This window comes from Tachypleus tridentatus, chromosome 3 (genome assembly GCF_004210375.1).
Source record: "Tachypleus tridentatus isolate NWPU-2018 chromosome 3, ASM421037v1, whole genome shotgun sequence".
Lineage (NCBI taxonomy): Eukaryota > Metazoa > Arthropoda > Merostomata > Xiphosura > Limulidae > Tachypleus > Tachypleus tridentatus.
In genome coordinates, this window is record NC_134827.1 from 114,642,485 (window position 1) to 114,659,799 (window position 17,315).

The 17,315-nt window shown below is 29.3% G+C and overlaps 1 protein-coding gene across 5 annotated transcripts in view; it reads left to right on the top strand.

The window, feature by feature from the left end:
* snz (sorting nexin snazarus) overlaps positions 1-17,155 on the top strand; it is a 46,447-nt gene extending 29,292 nt beyond the window's left edge. For all 5 annotated transcript variants that reach the window (XM_076496333.1, XM_076496335.1, XM_076496336.1 and 2 more), the window contains 9 exons: positions 1,727-1,858; positions 3,477-3,629; positions 8,923-9,036; positions 9,155-9,288; positions 12,819-12,887; positions 14,654-14,794; positions 15,410-15,591; positions 16,063-16,163; positions 16,831-17,155. In XM_076496333.1, coding sequence (XP_076352448.1) covers positions 1,727-1,858; positions 3,477-3,629; positions 8,923-9,036; positions 9,155-9,288; positions 12,819-12,887; positions 14,654-14,794; positions 15,410-15,591; positions 16,063-16,163; positions 16,831-16,890 — 1,086 coding nt within the window. In that variant the 3' untranslated portion in view covers positions 16,891-17,155. The remainder of the gene's footprint in view (positions 1-1,726; positions 1,859-3,476; positions 3,630-8,922; positions 9,037-9,154; positions 9,289-12,818; positions 12,888-14,653; positions 14,795-15,409; positions 15,592-16,062; positions 16,164-16,830) is intronic.
* The last annotated feature ends 160 nt before the right edge of the window (positions 17,156-17,315 follow it).

A 17,315-nucleotide genomic window follows, 5' to 3' on the forward strand; every position in this document is an offset into this window, starting at 1 on the left:
AGGTGTTTTAGATTGTGTTAAAATAATAGATATGACTTGCAAGTGTTTTAGATTGTGTTAAAATAATAGATATGACTTGCAAGTGTTTTAGATTGTGTTAAAATAATAGATATGACTTGCAAGTGTTTTAGATTGTGTTAAAACAATAGATATGACTTGCAAGTGTTTCAGATTGTGTTAAAACAATAGATATGACTTGCAAGTGTTTCAGATTGTGTCATAATAATAGATATAATGTACATGTGTTTTAGATCATGTTAAAATAATAGATATGATTTACACGTGTTTTAGGGATATACATGTGGTGTAGGTGTGGCTCAGATGGTACCTGTGAGGCTTACATGTGTTTTAGATTGTGTTAAAATAATAGATACGTTTTACATTGTGTTAAAATAATAGATATGACTTGCAACTATTTTACATTGTGTTAAAATAATAGATATGACTTGCAAGTGTTTTACATTGTGTTAAAATAATAGATATGATTTGCACGTTTTAGGGATATATGTGTGGTGTAGGTGTGGCTCAGATGGTACTCATGAAGTTTACGTGTTTTACATTGTGTTAAAATAATAGATACGTTTTTTTACATTGTGTTAAAATAATAGATATGACTTACATGTGTTTTAGGTTGTTCTAAAATAATAGATATGACATACATGTTTTAGACTGTGTTGAAATATTAGATATAATTTATGTTTTAGATTATGTTGAAATAATAGATATGATTTACATATTTTAGAATGTGTTGAAATAATAGATGTAATTTACATGCTTTAGATTGTGTTAAAATAATAGATATGTTTTACATTGTGTTAAAATAATAGATATGACTTACATGTGTTTTAGATTGTTTTAAAATAATAGATATGTTTTACATGTTTTAGACTGTGTTGAAATATTAGATATAATTTATGTTTTAGATTATGTTGAAATAATAGATATGATTTACATATTTTAGAATGTGTTGAAATAATAGATGTAATTTACATGCTTTAGATTGTGTTAAAATAATAGATATGTTTTACATTGTGTTAAAATAATAGATATGACTTACATGTGTTTTAGATTGTTTTAAAATAATAGATATGTTTTAAATTGTGTTAAAATAATACATATGACTTACATGTGTTTTAGAATGTGTTGAAATAATAGATATGATTTACCTGTTTTGGATTGTGTTAAAGTAATAGATATGACTTGCAAGTGTTTTAGATTGTGTTGAAATAATAGATATGATTTACACGTGTTTTAGGGATATACATATGGTGTAGGTGTGGTTCACATGATACTCGTGAGGTTTACATGTGTTTTAGGGATATACATATGGTTTAGATATGATTCTGATGGTTCTCTTGAGGTTTACATGAGATTTAGATTGTTATAATAAACATTATTTATATGTGTTTTAAATTGTTATTACAGATATGGTTTACATGTGTTTTAAATTGTTATTACAGATATGGTTTACATGTGTTTTAAATTGTTGTTATAGATATGGTTCACATGTGTTTTAAGTTGTTGTTATCGATATGGTTTACACGTGTTTCAATTGTTGTTATCGATATGGTTTACATGTGTTTTAAATTGTTGTTATCGATATGGTTTACATGTGTTTTAAATTGTTGTTATCGATGTGGTTTACATGTGTTTTAAATTGTTGTTATCGATGTGGTTTACATGTGTTTTAAATTGTTGTTATCGATGTGGTTTACATGTGTTTCAGATGATGCTTATGTTAGAAAAAGAAATTGATGACATGAAAGCAGAACGTCATCAGTTGGAATGTCACATTGATCGAACAGAAACCTGGAGTGAAAACCTAGGCATGTGGCAGGCCACGTTAGACAAAGCTGAGGTAATAATCTGTTTCACTCAGCACAGTCTCATTTTACATCCATTTCATGTGAGAAACATGCAATGCTTCTTCATGTCGAGAGCTATGATGGTGAAACAATCAAGGGAAGTTTAATCTTTCATGCAGATATAATCCTAAAAATATGCAAGGTCAGGTACATACCAGCCAATATCTTGTCCAAATAGTGAATTGAACTTGTTTCAATTAAAGAGTATTTTGTTTCTATGATTCTACTGTATACTTCACTGCAGAGACGAAAAGTGTTACACATAAGTATTAATAAGTAGGGTTAGTAATCTTCTGAATTGGGACACTGTTACACATAAGTATTAATAAGTAGTGTTAGTAATCTTCTGAATTAGGATACTGCTGGTTTACGAGTAATAATAACAGGAAAACTATCCACCGTATATAACACGTAATTAGAGACGAAAAGTGTTACACATAAGTATTAATAAGTAGGGTTAGTAATCTTCTGAATTAGGACACTGTTACACATAAGTATTAATAAGTAGGGTTAGTAATCTTCTGAATTAGGACACTGTTACACATAAGTATTAATAAGTAGGGTTAGTAATCTTCTGAATTAGGACACTGTTACACATAAGTATTAATAAGTAGTGTTAGTAATCTTCTGAATTAGGACACTGCTGGTTTATGAGTAATAATAACAGGAAAACTATCCACTGTACATAACACGTAATTAGAGACGAAAAGTGTTACACATAAGTATTAATAAGTAGTGTTAGTAATCTTCTGAATTAGGACACTGCTGGTTTACGAGTAATAATAACAGGAAAACTATCCACCGTACATAACACGTAATTAGAGACGAAAAGTGTTACACATAAGTATTAATAAGTAGTGTTAGTAATCTTCTGAATTAGGATACTGCTGGTTTACGAGTAATAATAACAGGAAAACTATCCACCGTATATAACACGTAATTAGAGACGAAAAGTGTTACACATAAGTATTAATAAGTAGGGTTAGTAATCTTCTGAATTAGGACACTGCTGGTTTATGAGTAATAATAACAGGAAAACTATCCACCGTACATAACACGTAATTAGGTTTAACGACTCTCTTTATGTAGAAAATAGGGTTACAAAATATATCTAGAGAGGTGAGGGAATAGACTAGTAAATTATTTGTTTAGATTTGGATGTTAAGTTTCTTTCAAAAAATTATCTTCTCGAGCAATGGTTGTTGTCAAGTGATAAATTGTCTGTGCACTGATTTAGACTGATGGAATCAAGTGGTCGTTTTCAAATTGATTTTCTTTATTTTAACATGTTAAAACTAATTATTCTGTTGTAAAAGTTTCACACAACTGTGATCAAGGTATGAATATTAAACTAGAATGGTTAGTGATAGCATATTGTTCAAATCATTAAACTTCAGAAGTATATGAGATACCTGCTTGTAATAGAAAGTTATTAGAGAAAGGTTTAAAATAATTTGGTTGTAAAAACAACTCATTGTTAAGGTACTTCTGCAAATTCTTAAAAATAAGCATTGTTGTTACTGTATATACGTATGTAGGGTTGAGTTGTAGCAATATTCTTTATGCTAGAGAATGTACGAGATACGATGTTGTTGTTTTTTCAATATTTAGATTTCCAAAGACTCTGAGAAACTCGTCCCACAATTTACCCTTCTTGTTCATCTCACAGGAGGGCGAGTTCCCCGGAAAGAACGAGGAATCTCTGGTTGGGTGGTGTTGCGAACTGTTGCAGATTTTCATTCTCTTCAGCAAAAATTGATTCCAGTAAGATTCTATTTTCCACATTATGTTAATGCATGCTACAGAAAGAAGGAATATTTAGTGTGAACTGACTGGATCTTGATGGTTTTAACTGTGAATGTGGTATAATATTTACACCATGTGTGAACTGGATCTTGATGGTATAAACTGTGAATGTAGTATAATATTTACACCATGTGTGAACTGGATCTTGATGGTATAAACTGTGAATGTAATATAATATTTACACCATGTGTGAACTGGATCTTGATGGTATAAACTGTGAATGTAATATAATATTTACACCATGTGTGAACTGGATCTTGATGGTATAAATTGTGAATGTGGTATAATATTTACAGCATGTGTTAAGTGGATCTCGATGGTATAAACAGTGAATGTGGTATAATATTTACACCATGTGTGAACTGGATCTTGATGGTATAAACTGTGAATGTAGTATAATATTTACACCATGTGTGAACTGGATCTTGATGGTATAAACTGTGAATGTAATATAATATTTACACCATGTGTGAACTGGATCTTGATGGTATAAACTGTGAATGTAATATAATATTTACACCATGTGTGAACTGGATCTTGATGGTATAAACTATGAATGTAATATAATATTTACACCATGTGTGAACTGGATCTTGATGGTATAAACTGTGAATGTAATATAATATTTACACCATGTGTGAACTGGATCTTGATGGTATAAACTGTGAATGTGGTATAATATTTACACCATGTGTGAACTGGATCTTGATGGTATAAACTGTGAATGTAATATAATATTTACACCATGTGTGAACTGGATCTTGATGGTATAAACAGTGAATGTGGTATAATATTTACACCATGTGTGAACTGGATCTTGATGGTATAAACAGTGAATGTGGTATAATATTTACACCATGTGTGAACTGGATCTTGATGGTATAAACAGTGAATGTGGTATAATATTTACACCATGTGTGAACTGGATCTTGATGGTATAAACACTGAATGTGGTATAATATTTACACCATGTGTGAACTGGATCTTGATGGTATAAACTGTGAATGTAGTATAATATTTACACCATGTGTGAACTGGATCTTGATGGTATAAACTGTGAATGTAATATAATATTTACACCATGTGTGAACTGGATCTTGATGGTATAAACTGTGAATGTAATATACTATTTACACCATGTGTGAACTGGATCTTGATGGTATAAACAGTGAATGTGGTATAATATTTACACCATGTGTGAACTGGATCTTGATGGTATAAACAGTGAATGTGGTATAATATTTACACCATGTGTGAACTGGATCTTGATGGTATAAACTGTGAATGTAATATAATATTTACAGCATGTGTGAACTGGATCTTGATGGTATAAACTGTGAATGTAATATACTATTTACACCATGTGTGAACTGGATCTTGATGGTATAAACTGTGAATGTGGTATAATATATACAGCTCGTGTTAAGTGGATCTTGATGGTATAAACAGTGAATGTGGTATAATATTTACACCATGTATGAACTGGATCTTGATGGTATAAACAGTGAATGTGGTATAATATTTACATCATGTGTGAACTGGATCTTGATGGTATAAACTGTGAATGTGGTATAATATTTACAGCACGTGTTAAGTGGATCTTGATGGTATAAACTGTGAATGTGGTATAATATTTACAGCACGTGTTAAGTGGATCTTGATGGTATAAACTGTGAATGTGGTATAATCTTTACACCATGTGTGAACTGGATCTTGATGGTATAAATAGTAAATGTATAATATTTACAGCATGTGTGAACTGGATCTTGATGGTATAAATAGTGAATGTGGTATAATATTTACAGCATGTGTGAACTGGATCTTGATGGTATAAATAGTGAATGTGGTATAATATTTACAGCATGTGTGAACTGGATCTTGATGGTATAAACAGTGAATGTGGTATAATATTTACAGCATGTGTGAACTGGATCTTGATGGTATAAACAGTGAATGTGGTATAATATTTACAGCATGTGTGAACTGGATTTTGATGGTATAAACAGTGAATGTGGTATAATATTTACAGCACGTGTTAAGTGGATCTTGATGGTACAAACTGTGAATGTGGTATAATATTTACACCATGTGTGAACTGGATCTTGATGGTATAAACTGTGAATGTGGTATAATATTTATAACACTTGGTATAATATTCATAAACACGTGTGTGATATATCTGTAAGTTGGGTACTGAGAATGAAATAATGTATAAGATTAAATAAAACAAAATGGATGTTCCAGCTTTATATTTAGTGACTTGTGAAGACTATATGTTCACTAAGAACATTAGTATTAGAATGTACTTCTGTTACATTGAAGTGTGAATAATACTAAGCATTAGTATTAGAATGTACTACTGTTACATTGAAGTTTAAATAATACTAAGCATTAGTATTATCATGTACGTCTGTTACATTGAAGTTTAAATAATACTAAGCATTAGTATTATCATGTACGTCTGTTACATTGAAGTTTGAATAATACTAAACATTAGTATTATAATGTACTTCTGTTACATTGAAGTTTGAATAATACTAAACATTAGTATTATAATGTACTTCTGTTACATTGAAGTTTAAATAATACTAAACATTAGTATTAGAGTGTACTTCTGTTACAGTGAAGTTTGAATAATACTAAACATTAGTATTATAATGTACTTCTGTTACAGTGAAGTTTGAATAATACTAAACATTAGTATTATAATGTACTTCTGTTACATTGAAGTTTAAATAATACTAAACATTAGTATTAGAGTGTACTTCTGTTACAGTGAAGTTTGAATAATACTAAACATTAGTATTATAATGTACTTCTGTTACAGTGAAGTTTGAATAATACTAAACATTAGTATTATAATGTACTTCTGGTACAGTGAAGTTTGAATAATACTAAACATTAGTATTATAATGTACTTCTGTTACATTGAAGTTTAAATAATACTAAACATTAGTATTAGAGTGTACTTCTGTTACAGTGAAGTTTGAATAATACTAAACATTAGTATTATAATGTACTTCTGTTATTTTGAAGTTTGAATAATACTAAACATTAGTATTATAATGTACTCATGTTACATTGAAGTTTGAATAATACTAAACATTAGTATTATAATGTACTTCTGTTACAGTGAAGTTTGAATAATACTAAACATTAGTATTATAATGTACTTCTGTTACATTGAAGTTTGAATAATACTAAACATTAGTATTATAATGTACTTCTGTTACATTGAAGTTTAAATAATACTAAACATTAGTATTATAATGTACTTCTGTTACATTGAAGTTTAAATAATACTAAACATTAGTATTAGAGTGTACTTCTGTTACAGTAAAGTTTGAATAATACTAAACATTAGTATTATAATGTACTTCTGTTACATTGAAGTTTAAATAATACTAAACATTAGTATTATAATGTACTTCTGTTACATTGAAGTTTAAATAATACTAAACATTAGTATTAGAGTGTACTTCTGTTACAGTAAAGTTTGAATAATACTAAACATTAGTATTATAATGTACTTCTGTTACATTGAAGTTTGAATAATACTAAACATTAGTATTATAATGTACTTCTGTTACATTGAAGTTTAAATAATACTAAACATTAGTATTATAATGTACTTCTGTTACAGTGAAGTTTGAATAATACTAAACATTAGTATTATAATGTACTTCTGTTACAGTGAAGTTTGAATAATACTAAACATTAGTATTATAATGTACTTCTGTTACATTGAAGTTTGAATAATACTAAACATTAGTATTATAATGTACTTCTGTTACATTGAAGTTTAAATAATACTAAACATTAGTATTAGAGTGTACTTCTGTTACAGTAAAGTTTGAATAATACTAAACATTAGTATTATAATGTACTTCTGGTACAGTGAAGTTTGAATAATACTAAACATTAGTATTATAATGTACTTCTGTTACATTGAAGTTTAAATAATACTAAACATTAGTATTATAATGTACTTCTGTTACATTGAAGTTTAAATAATACTAAACATTAGTATTAGAGTGTACTTCTGTTACAGTAAAGTTTGAATAATACTAAACATTAGTATTATAATGTACTTCTGTTACATTGAAGTTTAAATAATACTAAACATTAGTATTATAATGTACTTCTGTTGCATTGAAGTTTGAATAATACTAAACATTAGTATTATAATGTACTTCTGTTACATTGAAGTTTAAATAATACTAAACATTAGTATTAGAGTGTACTTCTGTTACAGTAAAGTTTGAATAATACTAAACATTAGTATTATAATGTACTTCTGTTACAGTGAAGTTTGAATAATACTAAACATTAGTATTAGAATGTACTTCTGTTACAGTAAAGTTTGAATAATACTAAACATTAGTATTATAATGTACTTCTGTTACAGTGAAGTTTGAATAATACTAAACATTAGTATTAGAATGTACTTCTGTTACAGTAAAGTTTGAATAATACTAAACATTAGTATTAGAATGTACTTCTGTTACATTGAAGTTTAAATAATACTAAACATTAGTATTATAATGTACTTCTGTTACATTGAAGTTTAAATAATACTAAACATTAGTATTATAATGTACTTCTGTTACATTGAAGTTTAAATAATACTAAGCATTAGTATTAGAATGTACTTCTGTTACAGTGAAGTTTGAATAATACTAAACATTAGTATTAGAATGTACTTCTGTTACAGTGAAGTTTGAATAATACTAAACATTAGTATTATAATGTACTTCTGTTACATTGAAGTTTGAATAATACTAAACATTAGTATTATAATGTACTTCTGTTACAGTGAAGTTTGAATAATACTAAACATTAGTATTAGAATGTACTTCTGTTACAGTGAAGTTTGAATAATACTAAACATTAGTATTAGAATGTACTTCTGTTACAGTAAAGTTTGAATAATACTAAACATTAGTATTATAATGTACTTCTGTTACAGTGAAGTTTGAATAATACTAAACATTAGTATTAGAATGTACTTCTGTTACAGTAAAGTTTGAATAATACTAAACATTAGTATTATAATGTACTTCTGGTACAGTGAAGTTTGAATAATACTAAACATTAGTATTATAATGTACTTCTGTTACAGTGAAGTTTCAATAATACTGTACTAAGTGTAAATAGTAAAAGTATATTCCTTTATTTCTGTTTGACTAAAATGTACAGAAAGTTGTTGCATATCATTCTCCAAGTTCTGGTCATGCTGGTCTCTCTTTAGGCTGCTCTGTGGGTTAAGAAGATTGAACTTCCCAGTCAGAATAAACCACGTTTCAAAACTTTTGACAAGACTTACCTGGATAGAGCTAAAGCTTTGCTACAAAACTTTCTAACAGTAAGTGTTCTCCATCTTTTTACCATCAGAACTTCACTCAGTCATGATTTATTGTTCTGTTTCTCCAGCATAAAAGCTGCATTTAGGTGGTAATGTAGAATGACCTTTATAATTTCAGGTTGTAATGAAGGATGACCAACTTAATAAAAGTGAAGCTCTCTACTCCTTCCTAAGTCCAAGTCCAGATCACCTTAAACGCAGTTTGCCACCTCCAAAGAAACCCAAGTTCTCATTGTCTCAGTTCTTCAAGAAGTGAGTTTAATTATCATAATATTAACCTTCCATGAATCCCAGGTTCTTATTGTCTCAGTTCTTCCAGAAGTGAGTTTTATTATCATAATATTAACCTTCCATGAATCCCAGGTTCTTATTGTCTCAGTTCTTCAAGAAGTGAGTTTAATTATCATAATATTAACCTTCCATGAATTCCAGGTTCTTATTGTCTCAGTTCTTCCAGAAGTGAGTTTTATTATCATAATATTAACCTTCCATGAATCCCAAGTTCTCATTGTCTCAGTTCTTCAAGAAGTGAGTTTAATTATCATGATATTAACCTTCCATGAATCCCAGGTTCTTATTGTCTCAGTTCTTCAAGAAGTGAGTTTTATTATCATAATATTAACCTTCCATGAATCCCAGGTTCTTATTGTCTCAGTTCTTTTAGAGGTGAGTTTAATTATCATAATATTAATTTTCCATGAATCCCAGGTTCTTATTGTCTCAGTTCTTCTAGAAGTGAGTTTTATTATCATAATATTAACATTTCATGAATCCCAGGTTCTTATTGTCTCAGTTCTTCAAGTCATCAGTTTTTGGAAATTATATGTATTATTGTAATTTAGTGGAAGTTTGTAATAAATTATCGATTACATTACTCTGTTATTGTCACATAAATAATATTCCTATTCTCAGCTGTATTTTTATTGACATACATACTATCCTTTGTTTCGTATGATAGACATCATACGTGTTTGGAAATTTTGTGAAAAAAGTTATCTTAGAAAGAAATATACAAAGATAATTTGAACAATTCTTACATGACAGTGACAAAAATTATATATATTCACCAATTTGTTTGTTGTCACAATAATCTTTTGTAAATTATATAATGAAAAGATGTTTAATTATTGTTTATAATTGTAATGTTTTATATAAAACTCATCACAGTTGAAATTAGAAATAAATAAGCAATAGAGATACCAGAATATTTTGTTATCTACCTTGCTCACTAACTTTAAGTAGGCTTTTCTGATGTATTCTCATTGAAGAAACTTTCTGTAGTTTCAAACATGTTTAATTTATTATGTAAACCCTTTCACCAAAGAAAAGAAAACATTTAAACAAACTACGGGAAATGACCCGAGCCACGGCTGTTGTTTTTAAGTCATCATAACTTCCCGTTATTTGGTAGGTGCTGGAACTGCATTTAAAAAGTTTCCACAAAACCATAAACTAATTCCAATGCCACTTTGTTTACTCTAGTTTGGCATGAAAAGTCCAATTACTTTTCTATCCAATGATATTTAAAGTTTGTTTATAGCTGTTTTAAAAGCTGTATATTATTAGTAAATAATCAAACCATTTGACATGCAACCATAAAAATGTTGAAGACACGAAAAATGAATAAACCATTTGATGTGTGATTGTAAAAAGTTGCAGTCAGAAAAAGACAAGGAAGACGCTTGATAATCAAGGAATATATCATACATTCTGATCGAGAGATAGTTTCTTTGGAAACGTATAGCCAGTCTTTGGTTTGTCTAAGAACTCAGTAAGTATTTTTTTAGAGCTAACTTCTTCAAGCTGTGCACAAACAAAAAGTTAAACTTTGTTTCATTTCTTTCATGAAGTTACATCAAATAAATGTTAGTTTTAAAATATTTTGGTGTCAGAATTGTTCAAACAGAATTTGAATTAAAATTATAAATTAAGAGTGAGTTAAATGTTTGAATCCCTGTCTACAGTTACAATCACTCAGGAATAGTTACATTTTTAATTGTAACCCATTGTACGTGAAAATGTTTTGTACGTACAATGTAGTATGAAGTGTGATAACACATCTTCCAGGTTTCTTTCTCACATTAAAACTGTTGAATTCTTGAAAACAAACATGTCTACTTGACATTCACTATGAATGAAATAAAAACTAAATATAACTGACTTTTAAGTTTATAAACAGATACAGATTAACGTAAGTTATGTCGTGTCTCAGCAGAAAGTCTTGACTTATAACACTAAACTTTGGGTTGTTGAAGTCCATTGTTTGGCTTCGTGTTTAACAACAAATAAGTTACATACATTTCATTTCTGGGATGATCTTTATGGTTTTATGTTGATACAACTACATTTATGGAATGAAGCACGTGGACACTGTAGTTGTGTCTTAACTTAAGCTATTCAAGTTAATTGTTTGTTGGAGCTATGACACTAATGACTAACTAAAGAAACTTCAATTAACCAATATATAGTAACGAGATATTATGATGAAAATATTTCAAGTACTTGTGATGACAAGAAACCCACTTGAAGTAAAAATGTATTCTCAAGACAGCCAGTACAGGTATTAAAACTTTAAAATAAAGTATAGAACAACGTGCCAACCATCTTAAGTCATCTTGAGAATGTATTTCCATCACTTGGATACTTAAAATGCTCATTTTGACTAATTAATTATATTCATGACAATAATTGATTTAATTTGATAAATCAAATACTGAACATGGAGTTGATAATTATAATCAATATTTATTGTTAATTATAATATGAAACTAAAGATAGTGAACGTCAGAGGTTTTAACACTGTCGTGTAAATTGTTGTGATGTACTATATAAGTGTAATAAGTTCTTATAATATTAGGAATTGTTGTGATGTACTATATAAGTGTAATAAGTTCTTATAATATTAGGGGAATGTTGTGATGTACTATATAAGTGTAATAAGTTCTTATAATATTAGGAATTGTTGTGATGTACTATATAAGTGTAATAAGTTCTTATAATATTAGGGGAATGTTGTGATGTACTATATAAGTGTAATAAGTTCTTATAATATTAGGAATTGTTGTGATGTACTATACAAGTGTAATAAGTTCTTATAATATTAGGGGAATGTTGTGATGTACTATATAAGTGTAATAAGTTCTTATAATATTAGGAATTGTTGTGATGTACTATATAAGTGTAATAAGTTCTTATAATATTAGGGGAATGTTGTGATGTACTATATAAGTGTAATAAGTTCTTATAATATTAGGAATTGTTGTGATGTACTATATAAGTGTAATATTATAAATTAGGGGAATGTTATCTTAGAATAACTAATTTATTCAAATGTGACTTTTGTTTTCTACTGTCTACCAAGAAGTACATTTTAATGAGAAATTTAGAAAGTAGTGTATTTTATAAATTAGTTTCTCTGAAAGAGAGGCCAAGGGCTGCCTGGAGAGGTCATCTATTCTAATCATTTCCACCACTCTACAGTACTGTATTCTCTGTCAGTCTGTAGACACTAAAATATCATGAGTGAAACATGCAGGTCATGAATCACAACAAGAATTATCCATTCTGCAAGCTACAACATCATGTAAACTTCAAAAACAAGAAACAGAAAATATAATTTTTAAGTTTGATTTTATTAACTCTTGAAACAGAACACTTTCAGGGACCTGTGGAAGGACATCTAGTTCTAACATACTATTCTTTAATAAAGATGTGTACATATGAGATAAAATAAGTTTTCTATCTTTATCATATGTGTCATTTGTAACTTTTCTGTTCTCTAGCACTGCAGGAACTGGGCAGACAGAAACTACTGATGATGAAGACCTACTACTACTGTATGATGTAGACAGGTAAGTAACTGATGGTATAGTTCTACTGTACCATGTAGACAGGTAACTGATGGTATAGTTCTACTGTACATTGTAGACAGGTAAGTAACTGATGGTATAGTTCTACTGTATGATGTAGACAGGTAAGTAACTGATGGTAGAGTTCTACTGTATGATGTAGACAGGTAAGTAACTGATGGTAGAATTCTACTGTATGATGTAGACAGGTAAGTAACTGATGGTATAGTTGTACTGTACAGTGTAGACAGGTAAGTAACTGATGGTATAGTTGCACTGTATGATGTAGACAGGTAACTGATGATATAGTTCTACTGTACCGTGTAGACAGGTAAGTAACTGATGGTATAGTTCTACTGTACAGTGTAGACAGGTAAGTAACTGATGGTATAGTTGTACTGTACTGTGTAGACAGGTAAGTAACTGATGGTATAGTTGTACTGTACAGTGTAGACAGGTAAGTAATTGATGGTATAGTTCTACTGTACCGTGTAGACAGGTAAGTAACTGATGGTATAGTTGTACTGTACAGTGTAGACAGGTAAGTAACTGATGATATAGTTCTACTGTACCGTGTAGACAGGTAAGTAACTGATGGTATAGCTGTACTGTACAGTGTAGACATGTAAGTAACTGATGGTAGAGTTCTACTGTATGATGTAGACAGGTAAGTAACTGATGGTATAGTTCTACTTTATAGTGTAGACAGGTAAGAAACTGTTGATAAAGATCATGTTTTAAGATTTGTATAGAAATATTAGATACCTACAATAAAATCATGTTTTAAGATTTGTATATATATATTATATTTCTACAATAAGGTCATGTTTTAAGATATGTGTATATATATTAGATTCCTTCAATAAGATCATGTTTTAAGATATCTATATATATGTTAGATACCTACAATGACATCATGTTTTAAGATATGTATATATATATATATATTAGACACCTACAATAAGATCATGTTTTAAGATATGTATATATATATTAGATTCCTACAATAAGGTCATGTTTTAAGATATCTATATATATGTTAGATACCTACAATGACATCATGTTTTAAGATATGTATATATATATTAGATACCTACAATAAGATCATGTTTTAAGATATGTATATATATATATATATATATATTAGATACCTACAATAAGATCATGTTTTAAGATATGTATATATATATTAGATTCCTACAATGAGGTCATGTTTTAAGATATGTATATATATATATATATATATGATACCTACAATAAGATCATGTTTTAAGATATGTATATATATATATATATATATGATACCTACAATAAGATCATGTTTTAAGATATGTATATATACATTAGATTCCTACAATAAGGTCATGTTTTAAGATATGTATATATATATGATACCTACAATAAGGTCATGTTTTAAGATATATATATATATATATATATTAGATACCTACAATAAGGTCATGTTTTAAGATATGTATATATATATTAGATACCTACAATAAGGTGATATTTTAAGATATGTATATATATATTAGATACCTACAATAAGGTGATATTTTAAGATATGTATATATATATTAGATGCCTACAATAAGATCATGTTTGAAGATATGTATATATATATTAGATACCTACAATAAGATCATGCTTTAAGATATATATATATATATTAGATTCCTACAATAAGGTGATATTTTAAGATATGTATTAGATAACAATAAGGTCATGTTTCCAGTTGTTTTAGTAACAGAACATTGTTCTCGTTGTAGTAAAGAAGACAAGAAAGATTCCATTGCAGAACCACTTTATCTTTTAGTTGGAGAGATTTTTGAACTTCGTGGAGTCTTTAACTGGTTTAGACGTTCTTTGATTGCTTTTGTACAGATTACTTCTGGTAAAACAATTAACAGGTAATGGTATTTGTTTGAAGAATAGTAATATAAGGGTAAGAATTTAGTTCATACTTGTCTGGAAGGAGATATAGATATTCAACTCACTGTTTAAATACTTAGTGTAAATTAAATAGTTTCCAGTTTGTGTTTCAAAAATATTATATTATAATTCGACTTAGGGGTTTTGAAGTTTCCAAAATTATTACTTTTGTCTTAGAATTTCCTTGTTCTTATTGGTAAGAATGAGACACTTTACGTGTCAGTATACTGAGTTTAAGAATGGTTGGTCTCACCTGTGTTAAGTATTTCATAAAGTGGACGTTCATTAAGGATGGATATAAGAATTCATCAGTACAGTATTGACCATACGTGAATGATTTCAAGTTAAACAGCTGCAGAGTTTGAGAGAGTTCCCTATGGAAAACTTTGGATGTTGTTGGTACAGGTACTATAAATTATGAATCAAGGTGACAATAGTGTTGCTAACATAATGGATATGGATGATTAGATTTCTATGGTCATTATTAGAAATAGAATTGTGTTGACAGAATATTTTGAACCTGAGAACTGTTGTATAAAGTTTCAACAACACATTATCTTGAGACTGGTAACAAGTGTAGACATTTTCTGCAGACAGATTCATGAAACTGTGGCACATATTATCTCTGAGCCAATGCTTGAAGAGTACCTGAAAACCTTTAAAGATTCCATGTGGCCTGATGGGGTACTTTCTAAAGTCGAATGTCCTCGTAGTGATGCTGAGAAACAACAGACCCGAGACCAAGCCAAGCAGCTGCTGCTTACAAGTATACCTGGTAATCTATTGACTTTGTTAATGTACTTACATAAGTATTGTATGAGCATGTGGTTTGTTAGTAAATAAATTATAGCAAATCCTTGATCCAAATGAAGTTAAGCTTACAAAGGTGGATGAGCATAGCCTTTAGTTCACTAATTGGGATTTCCTGTGTTCAGCTGTAGGTAATTTTTTATACTTATGGACAGCAGATAATTGTTGATCAACATGAAATGTGTTCGTTGCTGACAGAGTTTCAAATACAGTCCGTGTGAAACGAAACACATTTACTCGTGGGCTTGAAAAACCTTGGAGTGCTTACCCCTAAATTGTTTGTTTATTTTAAATATTACTAGTGATGAATGAACTTCTACATTCTCACAAATTGCTTATCCGTAAGTTACATTTAAATAAATCTTCCTATATGTTTGTTACATCTTTATTTTAGTACTGATAAAAGATAGGATGTATTTAGATTCTCTTTTTGCAGAAATGTTGAGTGATTTGGTTGGTCAACAAAATGCCCGGAAAGGAATGGCTAAAGTTTTTGAAGCCCTTCAAGACCGTCGCCTAAACAAACAACTGTTGTATGTAAGTATCACAGTTTTACGTGTGCTTTCTGTAATTCAAGTTTTTATATACTCTTAAAAGTAAATTTCTCATTTTTATTTTGTGGGCTTTACCCCCAAAACTAGTTTTGCAGTTTTGTTAACTGTGTGACTCGTTTGTTCTAAGAGCATGTTATAGCGTGTTAAGCCCGCTCTATGTTTACACTGACTATGCATTTTACCCAACAGAGGCTCATTGGACCAGCTGGACATGATGTTTCATCAGTTTTTTAACAAACATCTATCAATGTTAGAAGAACTGATAAAGCAGCAATAATTAGTTTAACAAAAGTAGAAACTATAAAATGTGTATGTCTATAGACCCTTTAAAGTGTTATTACCTGTCCACCATCCCAATATTTAACCCTAGCTCTTCTACATAAAGCATTGAAGTAGTTATGTTCTATAAAACAGATTTATTATATAAATACCCATCCCATTTCCTGGATATTAATGTTAAGCCTTGTTTTTCATAAGTAACTTAGTATTGTGGAGAAGTGATTCTCTTGTCTTTCCTGTGACTTATTTATAAGAACTGTAGAGTGACTCCATTATATTTAATTTTCTGGTGTACATAGGTGGTGGTTATGAAGTTTTTTGTAAATGCTCGTAAATCTTTCACCCTAACACCCATTTCTTCTTCACTTTAGGATATTTTGGAAACGTTCATCTTTGAGTTCTGTCCAGAACTGAAGACGCCACTGAATTAAGTAAAAACCATTTGCTGTTCGTGGCTGAAGTAAACCACTGACAGCAACACATACTAGTCAAGTATATTATGAATAGAAGTAATGTTATTATAACCAGACAAATTGGTCTGTTTCTATAGCAGCATGTAAATATAGTAAAGTAACATGCTTGCTTATTATCACATTGTGATGTATGTAATATCTGTAACATAGATGTCACAAAGACAATTAAACCATTACCATATTGTAATCATTGTTTTTTTGTAATAAACACTCAGTGTAACTATCCCAACTTGTACTGTGGTTGTGACAAAAGTCCACTCTCTAGGGGTCATAGTTCCGTGGGAAGTATTTGTCATAGGATACCCTAGTAGCACGTGTTTTGATTTAACCTCAGCTGTAAGTAGGTTCTAGTAATACATGAACTGAATGTTTTTATGTACATG